Source organism: Corvus hawaiiensis, chromosome 22, assembly GCF_020740725.1.
Source record: "Corvus hawaiiensis isolate bCorHaw1 chromosome 22, bCorHaw1.pri.cur, whole genome shotgun sequence".
NCBI classification, from domain to species: Eukaryota; Metazoa; Chordata; class Aves; order Passeriformes; family Corvidae; genus Corvus; species Corvus hawaiiensis.
The window spans coordinates 5,755,159-5,771,389 of record NC_063234.1 but is presented as its reverse complement, the minus strand read 5'-3'; the positions used below and the strand labels follow the sequence as shown (position 1 = coordinate 5,771,389).

The 16,231-nt window shown below is 40.1% G+C and overlaps 2 protein-coding genes across 4 annotated transcripts in view; one reads left to right on the top strand and one right to left on the bottom strand.

The window, feature by feature from the left end:
• Positions 1-16,231, bottom strand: part of MTOR (mechanistic target of rapamycin kinase) — a 64,565-nt gene that overhangs the window by 35,190 nt on the left and 13,144 nt on the right. For both annotated transcript variants that reach the window (XM_048326209.1, XM_048326210.1), the window contains 9 exons: positions 15,126-15,212; positions 14,388-14,555; positions 13,459-13,571; positions 12,870-13,032; positions 12,525-12,617; positions 11,688-11,834; positions 10,738-10,880; positions 9,984-10,146; positions 9,713-9,858 (listed from right to left, as the gene is read on the bottom strand). In XM_048326209.1, the coding sequence (XP_048182166.1) occupies positions 9,713-9,858; positions 9,984-10,146; positions 10,738-10,880; positions 11,688-11,834; positions 12,525-12,617; positions 12,870-13,032; positions 13,459-13,571; positions 14,388-14,555; positions 15,126-15,212 (1,223 nt within the window). The remainder of the gene's footprint in view (positions 1-9,712; positions 9,859-9,983; positions 10,147-10,737; positions 10,881-11,687; positions 11,835-12,524; positions 12,618-12,869; positions 13,033-13,458; positions 13,572-14,387; positions 14,556-15,125; positions 15,213-16,231) is intronic.
• ANGPTL7 (angiopoietin like 7) lies at positions 2,583-8,903 on the top strand. 2 transcript variants are annotated; one of them, XM_048326211.1, is made up of 5 exons: positions 2,583-3,317; positions 4,912-5,015; positions 5,342-5,536; positions 6,330-6,528; positions 7,356-8,903. In XM_048326211.1, exons 1-5 carry the CDS (start codon positions 2,939-2,941, stop codon positions 7,523-7,525), a joined length of 1,047 nt encoding a protein of 348 aa, XP_048182168.1. In that variant the 5' UTR covers positions 2,583-2,938; the 3' UTR covers positions 7,526-8,903. The 2 variants fall into 2 exon arrangements, with proteins under 2 accessions (XP_048182168.1, XP_048182169.1); XM_048326212.1 differs by having other exon boundaries at positions 2,584-3,317; positions 4,915-5,015.

Sequence of the window (16,231 nt, the reverse complement as noted above, 5' to 3'; positions counted from 1 at the left end):
TTTACAAAATATAACAGGATCCAAATAATCATAAGTAGAATAGTACAGAACAGCGGAACAGCTTTTGTCAGCTCCAACTACTGACCTAACCTGGCAATGACTACCATCTGTAGCTATTGCTGCCTCAGTGACCACATTCAGTTCTCCATGAAACTGGGAAAGACCTATCTTTCAAATACTCATTAAAATGTCAAATTCCACTAAGGCTGGTATCTCTGCCAAGGGATGTCTCTGCCCAAATCTCCTTTAATGCTTTCTCGAAAGTAATGACAGATGGGAAGATTTGTGCTCTCTTCCATTCCCGCATAACATGTCTGTTGTCACCCTCTAACACAGAACGGAGTATTCTCTTTTAAAACAGATAAATCAAAGCACCCAGAAGAAAGATGGCTTGCATTCAGATATACAAATTAGAAGCTGAATCCAAAATAAAACCCTGTCTCATTTCCAATTAAATACTTCAGTTTAGAGAAGGGATTTGGAGGTCTTTTTGCAGTGTTTTGTAACATGTATTTCAACTGAATCTTGGATCCTTCCAAAATTTGTATAAAGAGGGAATGCATGAACCTACAAGTGGCTCCCCTCTTCCACATCTGCCTAAGACAGGAGAGTTATGGTAAGTGGGAGCAAGAGCAGAATGGACTGAAGTCCTGTGTAACACAATGGAGGTGTTAGCAGGGTGGCTTTTTGGGGCAGAGAAGCAGAGCCTGGCCTGTCCTATTCTCTGTTCCAACTTTGACAAAAACATGTTTCTCATCACAGGAAGCCAGAGAAGAATTTGCCCCTGGGAATGACAGAAGATCCAGCTGGAAGAGGGCTCAGACAGGATTAGAGGCAGAACAAAAAGGTCAGGCTTTCATCTGTGTGCAGTGGCACTTTCTGGTCTGAAGTATAAAAAGCAATTTTGCTATGGAAGGTTTCTGGAATGTCCATGACAAAAATTGGCTGAAGCCTATGGTCTGCTGTGGAGGTACCCTCAGTGCTTTAATCAAATTGTACTTGCGTATCTCTAGCAATATCTCAGCTCACCAATCCCACACAGTGTCCTCGCCAGCTGACACAACAGACCCACTGGTTTTCTCTGGAGCACAGCACACAGGCAGTCAGTCACCCACAAGACAACTGCTTGTTTGGAGAGCTCTAATTCTGACCTCCTCCTAAAGATCCCCTCTTCCTTCTCTATGAATATTCAGGTTTATGAGACACCTGTATTCATAGTCCACTCCTGCAGTGCTTTGATGCCTTAATCTCCCAAAATCTTTGCACTCTTGTGGGTCTTTTTTGGAGAAAAACTATTAGCCAGCCCCAGTGCAAATCATAGCCAATAACAAAGCATCAAGCAACAAGTGTAGCAGAGCTGAGGAGGGAGAGAAACTGCATCAACAAGCAATTGGGCTTTCTATTTAAAAGCAAATGTCCGCAAGGCTTTTCTAATGGTTCCTAATCAAGCAGAAATCCTGCAGCCACTTTGGATCAGCAAAAGAAGCCAAGATGGGATAGTGAGTGTCAGTTGGGTTTGCCCTAATGTCCTTTGTAAGAGGTGCAAGATTAGCTTTCTTGTTTGCTTGGACATCAAGAAGCTTTCACAGCTTTTATGCAAGGAGCAGATATATGAGGCATTTAATCCTTTATTTCATCTTATTTCTGCCCATTATCATAATCAGAAATTTTGCAGGAAGATGCAAGAACCCACATGTTAGGCAATCACAGAGCAGCTGGTCTGGGGAGAAACAACTTATCCTGAAGGATCTAGAACTAAGCCTGCAGACCCTTTGCAGAAGTCTGCACCTTTGCTGAAATGGTTTTAGTTGGGGATCAAACTGCTATAATAAAATTCTGAACTGGTAAAAAGATATAAAAGAGGAGAGGAAGTTGCCATTTCAGCCAGTTGAGACTGGACCAACACTCTGAATGTCTATAAAAGTTTTAAGATTTACTCTAAAATCTACTCTTTACGTAACTGTGAATGTTTTGATTACCCATAGATTTTCCTCTCAAAATCCTATTAATAAACTGGCCTCCATAACACTGGAGTTAGATCACATTGCCTGTAAAAACAACCATCTTGTGTCAATTTTAGATAGACTCTCACCATTACTTAATATCCTTTCACTTGCCCACTATGAATAAACAGAGGAGTGGGTTTTTACTTACATATTCTGCAGATTTCATTCCATCCCACCCTCAGATATCCCACCTCTAAAAGAACAGCACTGGATTTTACAACACTAATAGTGTGAGACCCCAGTGTCCAGAGAGAAAAGGATTAGATGCTTAACTGACTAATTTGCTAAAGTATTGTCTAAATTAAGAAATACTGCAAGCATAGAGTTACCCCCTACAACTTCTGGGGAATATATTAGTACGACTTGTAGCAGCCAGGGCTACCTTCTAGGGAGTTACAGTCCTTGAACTTCTATAAACTCACCCATTTTGAGCAGCCTTTTCACATTCTGCATCTCTAATGCTCTCATGTTATTAACTGCCAGAACTAGTCACCAAGAGGGCTCCAATCCAATAGGCAATAATTGCTGGAAATTCTCCTCATTTCCTAGCCTTCTCCTACACCCCTTCAAGACAGAACTGAGGGAAGTCTCTTCTGCTCAACATTTCCTGGCTGAAACCTGTTCCAATATCACCCTGTAAACACCTGATATGAACAGATGAACTGGGAGGGGCCAGCAAGCTCTTCATAGTTTCAGGGGGGTGGAAGTAAACAGAAAAATAGTATATAAGATGCTTTGAGACAGACTTCTAAAGTGCATAGACTCTGACAGGAGGGGTCTGAAAAAAAGCCACTTCTTCAGGCTCCACCTTCAGAGACTCACTTCATTGGAAGCAAGGAAGGTACAAGGCTGCTGCAGGAAATTTCATACCTACCCCAGCTGCATTCAGACTACTGCAGTCAGCCGGAAGGTTTCTGTTGCTGTAAGCAAAAATGCCAGCAAGACCCACAGTTCAGCTGGCATGGCTCTGCATTGTCACCGTGTCTGTGGCAATCTACCCAGCACTGCTGCAGAAGCCTCCCAAGAGGAGAATGATCAATGGGAATGCACAGTTGAAGATGCCAGGCTGCTGTGAGGAGATCAAGGAGCTCAAGCTGCAGGTAGCCAACCTCAGCAGAATGCTGCAGGAGCTGAGCAAGAAGCAGGAAGGGGACTGGGCGAATGTGGTGATGCAGGTGATGGAGCTGGAAGGGAGCACCAAGCAGATGGAGTCCCGCCTCATCGACGCTGAGAGCAAATACTCCGAAATGAACAACCAGATAGACATCATGCAACTCCAGGCAGCTCAGACGGTCACACAAACATCAGCTGGTAAGGAGGGAGTCACCAAGCTCCCAGATACACCTCTCAATGCACAACTAATGACTAGTTCCTAGTGCTAGCATGCTCCGCTAATGTGGTTAGCAAGTATGCATACTGAACACTGCTGCTTAAGCAGTGATCCTGAGAAAACTAGTTTGAATTTGTTCATCTGTATTTTTATATCTATGTCTGTTCTCAGGGAGTGCAGAAACTGAACAGGTACTGCATTTCTACATTTCATATTCAGTCCAGCATTTCATTTTCTGAGCACTACAGTACCAATCCTAAAAGAATGAGAGCTATTTTTGTAAGGGAATGGCTCTGGCAGTAATAACCTCTGAGTTCACCGTGCTGACAGAAGACTAGAAATTGTTAAAACAATTAGAAATGCTCTCCAGGAATTACTAAAGATTTGTAATTGTATCTTTACAACTGTCTCTGAACCAGAGTAAAAAAGAGTGATCCATTATTTTTGAATGATAATTCTTAAAAATTCAAGGCTATAGATGATGCAAGATACAAACTGTAGTATAAACCTAGCCAGACCAGTTAAATTCTTCAAAATTCTCTTCCCTGAGGGAAAATTTCACTGCACATAGTGATTGCACAGGCCTGTACTAAATGTGGAATGCAGGTGCATTTTTAGATCAACTACCTGGAAAGGCACTTCTACAAGAAAGCATCCTCTTTGTTGACTTTTCTCTTCAAATGAAATTCACTGAAAAGAGCTTAAATCTCAGTCTCAATTGGTTTGCCAAAAAACTTCATTTGGATTTTTTTTTACCATTAAGGAAAAACTTCTAAATCTATTTACTTAATTCTTCCTCTAAAATAGTTCCACCTGGTTAGTTTTGACACATCCTTATTTACAGTAGGCCTTAAAAAAAAAAAGTCTCGCCATTAACAAGTCTCTTTGAAGCTGTAGAAAAAACAGTAACACACAGCAGAAACTGGCCCAGAAGGTATTTAAGACAGATGTGTCTCACCTCATCTGGTAAGAGACATTTTTGAAAACTGTCAGACAGGATAAAGCCTTGCTTCAGCTCATTTATCCTCCTCAGAATAGCTGTGCATTTTACCATCTTCAAGTCAGTTCCTGCACCAGGAGGAAAAGAGGCTTTCACAGACTGACTGCAGCTAAAAGGCACCTTCTCTGTCACAGACACCAGTGCAGAAAGGGCTGAACAAATATCCCTCATCCACAAACTTGGCCAACATGTTCACACACTCAAAACAGACACCTGGCAGCAGGCCTGGCCATCCCATTAGGTAAGTCTTTATTACTGAGAGAAAGGGTCAGCAAATATACCTTCCAGCACAGACACACAGTGGCAATGTGAAGAGAAAGCAGAGATGTCTTTTTGCATAGCAGAGGTTAAAAAAAAAAAATTAAAATAAATAAATTAATAAAAATCACAAAATCCCAGTGTTACAACACCTTTTGCCAATGCATACTCAAAACGAAGCCATTTCAGGAAAACATTTGACTTGTGGAAAGCCTTCTTCATTACTCCTTGTATTACAAACTAAACTTTGCAGAAACCACCTTCACAGAAGAGGAGTTCTTTCTGCTCAGATTCTCACTTTCTGGTTCTGATTCAAGTAGATGCTGTTTATGACTGCTCATCACTTTACCAGAGGAACTACAGAATTTCTGGTGTTTACAAGCTACCTCCTGATGAATTTTTGGGAATTCCAGAGCTGGAGGTAAGGATGTTTAGTACACAATGTATATGTTTTTAAAAATAGAATCAAGAAATACTTCTCTACAGAGATGAAAAGAGCACACACTAAGTTTTGCTACCTTGCACTTGCCATCAGCATCTTTACGTAAGCAAACTTCAAGGAAGGAGAAAGTGTACACTTAAGAGGGAAAATAGAAAAAGGGTTTATCTAATAATTTTTTGCCATGGATTTTAAACAAAATAGAAATTTCTTCAGGTTGTGAAATCTGGAACAATGTCTTGTGTTAAGGGAACTGAACCTTTCTAAGTCTACTGACAAGTAACCACTGCCTTGTTTTTCTATTCAAGGTGTTCTGTGACATGGAGACAGATGGAGGTGGCTGGACTATCATCCAAAGACGTAAAGTTGGTTTGACATCGTTCAATAGGGACTGGAAACAATACAGGGAAGGATTTGGCAATATTAGGGGAGATTTTTGGCTGGGAAATGAAAATATCTACAGACTTTCAAGACGCCCCACTGTTCTGAGAGTAGAGTTGGAGGTAATTAATAAGCTCTTAATTTCAGCAGCAAAAGGCTTTTTGTACAAAGTGATTCCCCAGTACCAGATACCATCTCCTATCTCTGTAGGAGGCCCAAAGGATTTGCAGGCTTTAATTACAGGAGGAGGAAGTAGGATCAATCTAGGGATACATTCAAACACAAGACAGAAGTATGTTCTCTCCTGTGCAGTGGCACAACTTTCTGCCTGCCCATAGACTGTGTCTTCAGAACGCGCGTGGTTCTAGGAAATCCTGCAAAAGCCACTGCAAATGGAGATCAAACTGCTGACCATCTCAGATTTAAAAATTCAAAAAGAGATGTCCCATAAAGTTTTCAAGCCTCTGAGTATTTTCATTGTGCAGCACTTCCTTCCAGCCTGGGTACAAGAATTTGCATTGCTTTACCCTCAGTTTCTTCAGTCTGCTAAAGGCTTGGGTTTGACTTAGACTAGTTTATAGCTGGCACAATAGCTTTGAGGGATGGGATATGTATAAACTGAAAGGCTTTATATCTAAAAGTCACTGTTTCAGAGAGGAAAAAACATTACTTGAGGCAGCATGCTGACACAAGGATTTTGAATGCAAGAGCTGCACATCAGGTTTCTGACATATTGTACAATACCAGTGCAGGTAAGACTTGAAGTTTCATGCTTTGCAAAGGAAAGTTCCTTTGCCTTAAAAGAGCAGTTTCTGCAGTCCAAGATAGTAAAAATATATGTATATAACCATGGATGTTGGAGTCTTTTCATAACCATTCTAATCGGACTGATTTCTTCTCCCCTGTTCTGTGCAGGACTGGGAAGGTAACACACGCTATGCCCAATACCGGCAATTCACCCTTAGCAATGAAATAAATAGCTACCGGCTGTTTGTGGGGAATTACACCGGGAACACAGGGCGGGATTCCCTGCGGTACCACAACAACACAGCCTTCAGCACTAAGGACAAGGACAATGACAAGTGTGTGGATGACTGTGCCCAATTCCGTAAAGGTAAAACACACAAACCCCTTCCTGTCCCAAGAGAGCTGCTTGGGTCAGTTTTAGAGAACCCAACACTCCCTCCTTCTGTGCAACTAGTAACATCTGAATGGTAAATCAAGGGAGAGGTGACCAATTCTGGAAAATACAGTTATGTGGAAATCTGGCAGTTAAAGCTCATTTACAAAGAGCCAGACTGTGTATTACAGACATCGGTACTCTTAAATAACTTTGTGTGCTCTCACCTACACGCAGTTACCCAGCCCGTAATAGTATCTGCCAGACTATCTCACATGCTGATGCAATACAGTGATACAGGAAGTTATTCCTTAATATCTATCAGGTTCTTATTTTTTCGTACGTTTTCAAGTTGTAATATTAGGCACCTGTAATTCTTCTCCTATACTCACCTCCACATTCAGCTTGATTTGTGATCTTTATTCCTACCTTATTACAAGACTCTAATGAGGTTACTCTCGTCATTTAATTTAGTATTTTTATTTGAGTTCAGGAACTTTTTAAACACCTTAAGATGCTCTAGTGAATTACCCAGATTCATTTCCTATGCTAATTCACTGAATCAGAAACATGTCAAGGAAATATTCTCAGAGGAATGAGCAACTAAATGAAAAGCTATTGGACTAATTTGACTATAGAACTGTAACGCCTTTAAGTTCCTAAATATCTATGTTAAGTTTTGAATTTACCTGCAATCCCAACTATTAGAGTCCTAAACTCCAGGGATTAAATGCTGCATTCTGCTCACTGTCTGCCAGAAAAAGTAGTAATCATTAATACAAATGACTCACCAGGAATCTATTAATTTGTTTCCCGACAAGGTGGATATTGGTACAACTGCTGCACAGATTCCAATCTCAACGGGGTTTACTACCGCAAAGGAGAACACACCAAGAACATGGATGGCATCACCTGGTACGGATGGCACGGATCAACCTATTCACTCAAGAGAGTGGAGATGAAGATCCGGCCAGAGGATTTCAAACCATAGAAGGAATTACCCTTTGATTGTACAGCTACATGATGTCATCGTGCAAAAGGTGGGCAATGAACAGCCAAATAGTTTTTCATTTCATCCAATACATGCAACAGCTATGTACTGGTGATGTACACAAATGCTGCGACACCAGGCACAGCCCCCAGTATTATCAGGGCTCAGGCTTATTTCCTCCTCTTTGGGCTCTTTCCAAAGGGAAAAATATTGTGTTAGAATAGGTTAGAACTGAACGCACTTATAGCACCTTCAGAAAACCTACGGGTGTGTTTTCACTAACAGTGTGACTACTGGGTTGCCTTAGTATTATTAACCAGATAGGCAGGGACTGAAAAGCAAAAGCCTCTTGGCTGCCTTTCCTTCAGTGTCTGGAGCAAGCAGTGCTGAGCAACTCCTTTCAGAAAGTACTCAAACCACAAAAGTTATAGACTCATTTCAAGCCAGAGGAATCAGTCAGAAGTGTCCCTGATGCACCTTTCTTTAGTGTATAGTAAGTGGCTTACTTTCCCACAGATGAAAGGAACAAAGCTCAAAAGTGTTGCATTAATTAGCATTGTCCAGATTCTCCCCTGAAGGTTTACTGCCACCTCCTGCTGCTGCCTCAAATAATCCCCACTGAAGGCTGCCCTAACAGATAGTAACACTGGAGGAGGATTTCTCCCATGTGCCCTCTGATGTTTATTTCTATTCACACAAATCACCTAAATGCTGATAAACGAGAAAAGCAACTTTCTGGGCTGTCCCCAAATTATGTTCAGGTTAGAACACAAACATGCTATATGTCAGTAAGGCTGAGAGTGAACAGCAGGTTAGCCAAAAAAGTCCAGACCCAGCCAAAGGACCCAACTCCAACACTTAAAATGACTGTATTCATGAGCAGAACACTAGTACACACCAGAGAATCCCTAAGCACCAACAGTTATTTCAATGTAAGGGGATGTTCACTAGCACAGCAGACTGAAAAGTATCAAAATCTGTTTTGAAAGCTACCCCAGTTGGAAGTTACCTAGAGATGGGCTGACAAAAATAGTACACTTCTCCCTTGCATAACACAATGTTAAAGATAACAGTTAAAAAAAAAAATGAGACTCCTCCTATAGCCCTACCATTGTTTGAATATGTTGGAAGAGATCGTTATCATTAATATATCTATTTTTATTCACCTTGAAGAGAGTTTGAACCTAGATTAGATTGTTCAGTCTTGTGTGAAATGGAAGATAAAGGTGTCTTGGGAATTTACGTGTGTTCAACTATTCATACTGCAAATTTCAACTGTGTGGACCTATGATTGGAACTATTTTAACTGTGGTCTATAAAATAGATTTTTAAAGGTTTCTAAAACTTTTTCATTTCTAATAAATTGTTTCATTTTTAAGTGTGCTTTATGTCAATTTTTTGCTCCTTGCTTTTTGATACACAAAGAAACAACTGCATGAGCAACTGAGACCAAGAAAAAAAATACACTGAATTCTGTATTTTCCTCAATGACATGAGGCAGAACAAAGGGTGAAAAAATAAAAGAGGAGAAAAAAAATTGGAAAACACAATTCCAAGGGAGTAGGAGGGTTGCAAGATTCACTGCATAAAGACAAAGTTAAGTTTTTGCTCAACCAAGATCAATTTCTTCATCTTAAATAGCTAACATTTCTGTGATATGGAACAGAGATCCACATTTTAAAATATGTAGTTAAGCACCAAATCCTGTGCAGGTATTTCAGGCTAACATCTGTGTTGCTGACAAAGCTCAGAAACAACACATACTTTATCATATCTTCTATTTCACATATAAGCAATGAGACCTATCTAAGCTAAATCAGCAGAATGTGATGAGAAATTTTAATTAAGAACTTCAACTTTTCTGACTTATTTATAATGCAGGTGTAGAAATCTGTCTCATTTAACCTGCAGCCATTTCATGAAATTCCATAGTGAACTTGAAGGGTGAGAAGGGGAAATCAGAACTTTTTCCTGCACTTCTTCCTGCAAAACTTCCCTGGGCTTCTATCATAGTTCTAACCACACAGTAGAAGGACAGAACTCAGCAGTTAAAAGTGCACATTTGCAGGTAGTTTAACTACATCTTGTGACAGAGACTAAAATCCTAAGAATTGCCTGGATTAATCCTAGTGGCATCTTAAATTGTAGCTACTGCAAGAGCAGAAATCTCACCAGTTGTGGTCCTACCTGATGAGAGACTCTAGAATAGCTGGGGTGGGACCTTTTTGAAATTCCAGCTCTTTGTAGTGAAGAGCCTTGGCATATGCTCGACATTTGGCAGCTCTTTCCCCCAGAAGGACAATGCCATTGTCATCTCTCAAAGGCAGTGGGCCCTGGGAAGGAGCACACACATCAAAAGCAGGATAAGTATTACAAACTAGTCATGAACTTGTCACACCCCTTCCACAGAGTAGCCACCAAGCCAGCACTAGGAGGAGCTGCCCAACAGCATCTCTACCTTGTCACTGTGCTCCATGAATTCCGCCAAGTTCAGTAGAGTCTGAGTGACTTCTGCAATATCCTGAGAAGTCAGGGCCAACTCAATGCTTCGGATCAGCTCATCCTGCTGGTCTTCGTTCAGTTCAGACCAGCATGAAACAAAAGCAGCATTGAAGAGGTCTCTGGGGAGGAACACAAAAGACAGTGAGAGGTGGGGACTCATGAGGAAAAAGTCTGACAATGGGCTCACCTTCTTATTCAGAGAACGAGAGCTACAAAATACACCTACGTGCCTACCTGCAATAAATAGTGATTAGTTCTTATAAAGCTGAAACCTTCATTTAAAAAATAAAGAATAGGCTGGTATACTACAATAATAGAAATATTGTACTATCACATGCTATCAAAGTTTCTCCAAACATGCTGGTTGCAAAAAAGCATTGCAGCTTATTCCACTCAAAGGCATTTTTATTCCCCACAGTAAATACTCAAAACTATTTCATACTCTGCTGTTTTTCCAGCTTCACTTATTTGCCTTATCTTATTTCTAGACTAATATGCAGAATTCCAATGAAAGATTTTGTGCACATCATGGAGCAGCCAACTAGGAAGGGTGGAAATGAAATCAAGATGTTGGCTCTTTCATTTATCCCAAAGCAGGAACTATCTCTATTTATGAAACCTAAGAGCTTCTAAATAACTTTATTTTTTCCTTATAGTATCTGGCTTGCATCTGTCATTTCAAGTGAGATAAAAATCCAGAAATACTGTACCGAGCCATGGGATTATAGGCCTGAGCCAGGGCCCAACATGAGCGCAGCGATGGTGAGGAAGAATCTTTCAGCAGCTCCAAACTCAGTCTTCTTAACCATTCCAACCAGTCATCTTTGGAAACTCTTCTTGCTGCTCCCCAGGCCTGCAGTACAAAGGAAGACAATTCACCTACCAAACAAAGCACTATCCAAGAGCAGAAGAAATCCATCAGCAGGCAGCATTACTTCTTTACAGCTCTAAACCACATGCTGAGAATCCATTTTCAATTTTCTGAAATCCATCACCTTTACCAGATAATCTGCAGTACTTAAGTCTCATGTCTAAGAAATCTTCCCTAAATGTACTCCTGTCATGACATGGCAAGTATTTAACATGAACAATCCTTTCTCTACAAAAATACATGTAGAGCTGAAGCCACAGTGAAACATCAGCTTAAAAATACTTAATGCATTTAGAATTACACTTTTAAGTCCAGCATTTTCAAACCAATCCATCCCATTACTGAGTGCTGCATGCACGTACTGTTCAAACCTAGCCAGTGCTCAGCTATTAAGTTCTGCCTTCAAGAAAATATAAAACTAAGACAGAAGAGGAGCAAAAGCAAAAATACGAAAAAAGGCAGAGGCTCTGAAATAGATGTCTCTAATAGGGAGAGATTATTCACTGTGATCTAGAAAGTCTTGTTCATACTTAACAAGTGTAAAGATTACTACAAAGCTATTAACAGTCTAATAGTTCAAAGTCTCCTATCTTTAAAATTGCTCAGCACCTTTTAATTTTAAAGTCTTTGACCTCACTACTTTGACCTCAGTTTTGTACAGAATAGAAAAGCAACATAAAAGCAATATAAATAAATGCAGTTCACATTGCACCAGGCAAACTCCTTCAGTGTGACACATTAGCTCCTCCCTTCAGTAGAAAATTCATGCTGTGAAGGCTCCAGTCTTACCTTCTGCAGGTTGATGGTGCTCACGTGTAATTTCTTCATGGGACCTGTTTCCACAGGACCACTGGCCAAAGTTTCTCCCTGGCTGCTTCTCAACATTCGATGCTGATAAATCAGGGGATCCTCCTCTTCATCAGCAAGAGTGTAACCCTACAATAATTGATTTACAGTGAAGATCACACCTACACATACAGAAGCAATTCTCTACAAGCCAAACAGATGATAAAGTCAGAGCACTTGCAGCAATATCTTACAGCAAAATCTGTGAAGCAAATAACTGTGTTTCATTATAATGATTACACCTTATAAGCCAGAGAACTCTAAACAATATCCCTTTGCTACTCAAGGTAACTGTTAAGAACTCTTAGCTGCTAGTATAAAAAGCCAAAATAATGTACATTAAAACAAGCACTCCTGCCTATTTGACTTGCTGGTTGCTTGTTCCACACAAATTGTAAACCAGTTACTAAATTTTTAAAATGTAAGACATTCTACAGAAAATACTGAGATAACAAGGTCTCCTCAAGTCCTGAAACCATGGAAAAAATAGGATAAATCCACATTTAAGAACTACCAAGAAGAAGAATAGTAATGACACTGGCTACAAGTCTAAGTTCTTCCCTAGAACTTGCCACAATTTTTCTATAGGAAATATTTAATACCAGTAGACAAAAATTTTCCCAACGCAATCTCAAAGTCTCCTTAAAAAGCTGCACTTCAAACAGAAATAGAGCAACAACCATTCCTCATTTTATGAGTAACTCCAAGTGAAGGTTCTACCTACATGTTTCAACATGAAACATCCCAAAAGTGCAAGCAACTGTATACTTGTCAACTTACCTTTACAATTCTGCAGATGAGAACATCATAGCGTTGATGGTTAATTCTGTGTCGCACCAGGACTTTGTTCACCATTGGGATAAAAATTTGGTACTGTATAAGGGAATGCATCATAAACTTGTTACTCAGCAGCACCAAGAGCAGTAAAATTCCATCACATTGTTTCATTAATAAGAAACCAATTCTGACAGTTTGATTTCAGTAACTCCCAATTCCAGAAACAATGAAGAGAAGAAAAACCAGCTCTCTTGAAAATCCAGTACATTACAAAACTTCAACTTTAAAGCCTTGATCTTTGGGACAGTCACGCATTCTGTGAGTTTTCAAGCCAAAGAGCAATATTACCTTCTTTCCCAGCTGAAACACCAGAGAGGAGAGGGTGTCCATTGCAGTTGTTCGTAGCTCAGGGCTCTGATCTAGTGTTCGTACGATGGGATGAATAATCCGTGATGCATAATCCGTGAAATCCAGGGATTCTGTCAAGCGGTCCACTGTTTCTAGAGCAGCTCTAAAGTCAGAGAAAAAAGAGGGAAGAACTTATCTCTCAGAGTGTTAAGAAAGAAGAAATAAGACTGAAAAATACTTGAGTGCTCAGTCCTTCTAAGATTAATAAAAAAAACAGGCCACCAGAACTCTGTTAATGCAGCCAGTACTTGCAGGACAGTTTGCAAGTGACTAAAATACTGGCAGGTGAGAATCAGAAAATTTAAAAAAATTTTTAAAACCTCAAAGAAAGAAACAAACAAAAAAACTCCCAAAAAGCTAGTAACAGTGCTGTGATGTCCAAACAAAAATAACCTTCCACAATGATTTAACACAGAAAAGCTGAGGAAGGGGCTAAGTGGTATTTCATTGTAAACATTCATCCACTGCAGAAGTTGGATATCACAGGTAAAACTGCAAAGAGAGAGACTGCAAAGCCACCAGCACTTACTTGCGAGCCACCACAGGGACATCTGGGGCATCAAACAGCTTTACAATGGGAGGTAGTAACAAATGAAGGTAGTCATCCAGATTAGCTCCGAAGAGCTGGATTGCATTAAGTAGCTGGAGAGAAAAATCATAGAAGAGGAAAATGTCAAGGGGTTTGAATGGATCTTAAAGATCATCTAGTCACAACCTCCCCTGCCATGGGCAGGGGCACCTAGTCACTAGACCAGGTTGCTCAAGGCCATTACCAGCCTGACTCTGAACACTGCCAAGGTTGGGGCATCCACAACTTCCACACGCAACCTGTTCCAGTGTCTCACCATCCTCACAGTAAAGAATTTCTTCCTAATAGCTAACCTAAATTTCTCCTCTTTAAATTTGTACCTGTTACTCCTTTTCCTGTCACTACAGGTCCTGACAAAGAGTATCTCTCTGGCTGCCCTGTAGCTCCTTTCATATACTGGGTCTCCACACAACCTTTTCTTCTCCATGCTGAAGAGCCCCAACTTTCTCAGCCTGTCTTCATGGGGGTGGTGCTCCAGTCCTCTTATCAACTTTGTGGCCACCTCTGGTCCAACAGTTTCCTGTCCTTCTTACACTGAGGTCACTAGAACTGTACATAGTGCTCCAGGTGGGGTCTCACAAGAGCAGAGTAGAAAGGGGAGAATCACATTCTTCAACCAAAATGACCCAGTGTGACTCAAAGTCATGGATGAGATCCATTTTAAACAAGTCAATATTCAGTGAAAAGTTGCTTCAACCCTGCACTTTAAACAACTGTCTGCATCATTTCACACCAAGCCACTGCTGAACTGCACCCGTCCCATTTGATTGTGCAACACACAAGCAAGGAGCCCTGCTGAGCATGGCACGCTGGGAACACACCTGCCTGGGCAGTGCCCAAAGCAAGGCAGTTGCTGCAGCCCCACTCACCTTCACAGAAACAATGCGACCCTGACTGTTGTCATGCATGAAGACTCGTAACATGTGAGGAATGAGCTGAGGCAAGTAAAGTTTGAATTCGCCGCCTAGAGCTACCACAATCTGCTCAATAAGTAGGATAATTGTGCTCTGTATGGAGTTGTTCATAACCCAGAAGTCCTACAGAAGAAAGAAAAAAAAGGGGAAAAAAAAATCCAGCTCAGTTCTTCAGCTGAGCTGTACCAATTACAAGAAAAAAGCTGTAGGAGACAGTCTGTAGATAAATTCAAGATTGCAGGGAAGGACTATACTTTCTGTTTGTAAAACACTCTACACTTCCATGTATATTTATAGTTGTTGAAAACAACCTCTGGACAACTTATTTTTACTAATCCTTCTACGAGTTTGCAAACATTTAGTGAAAATTATGTGAAATTACACCTACTTATGAATTCCAGACATCTCTTGCTAAAACTATGTTTCTGAAAGTAGTAAGTGCACAAAATCCAAGTGCTGAAAAGAACTCAGTCACTACCAGAACCTGAAACTACACTTACTTCACTTACTACCAATAATGTATATTGTGACTTCAAAATAAATGGTATTTCAAAATACAGTTATTACTTCAAATATATGCAATTCTGTACTTCATATGAACTTATGAAGTAACTGTTACTTTTGATAATGTATTTGATAAACATTGTCCACCTTTCTGTGGCAGTAAAGTACTGGCTTAAAGATGGTACTCACTCTCATTAGGGTGACAATTTCATCCATATAGGGCCGAATATGACTTCTGACAAAGGACACCAACATTCCTAGCTGCTGGAACAGGAACTGGAAGGAAAAAATGTGTAATAATCAGTGTAGCTTATCCAAATACCAAAGCCACTGGGTAAAGAGTTTCACAGCATTTGCAAGTTCATTTACCAAACAATAGCATGCATAGCTCCTATGTACTTAAAATCTGGGGCTAAATTTTTGGCAGCTTCATCTCAGGAGTTTGGGTTGGTGGGGTTTTGTGGGTTTTTATGGGTTTTGGTTAATTTTTGTTGCTGTTTTTTAAGAGGGGAGTGGGGAAGAAAAGTGATTTTGGGTTTATTATTATATTATTCCCCCCAGCTTGCATCAAAAAAATTTGTGAGCTCAAAGCCTCAGTCAGTCAAGCACACAAAGAGGGGTTTATGAAGTGCCAGCAAATCTATAGTGTCAGAACAGACTTGCAAGCACAGACACCGCAATTACAGAGCATTGTAATTTAGATTTGAAGGATGCTTCCAAAAGTTTAGCCCCTAGTCTTTTCCCCCTGCCTAAAAACCAAACTGACACACAGTTTAAGATACTCTTTCTGTACTCTTTACCATCCCCACCTATTGGTGAAAAGTTACTGGGGAATGCAGTTAGGTCCTTGCCAGAAACACCACATTTTTTTAAAATGATGGTTGATTGCACCATCCATTGTTCACCACCAAGAATTTTGACTTAGACAATTTTATTTGGATACATTATGACAGTTTTGCAATTCCTTTTATCACAATACAATCTTAAACATTCAGTTGTGACAATGTTTACTCTTTAAATTAGTATGAAATCACATGGGCTAAATCACTTTGATGTAGATAGTCTATCTTCTCTAGAAAAATAGGAAAATATAAGTTATCATCCATTAAATTTCATTTCTTCATGCAGTTTTTGAAGACTACAGTCACAAAATACAACATGGAGCTCATAAAAAGAGATAACACTTTCATGAGAACTAAATAAGAAATAATCTCAGCTTCTTTAGTTAGAGCAGTACACATACATTTACCAATTATGAACTCTGAGCTCCCATACTGTGCCTATTTTTTGGTGTA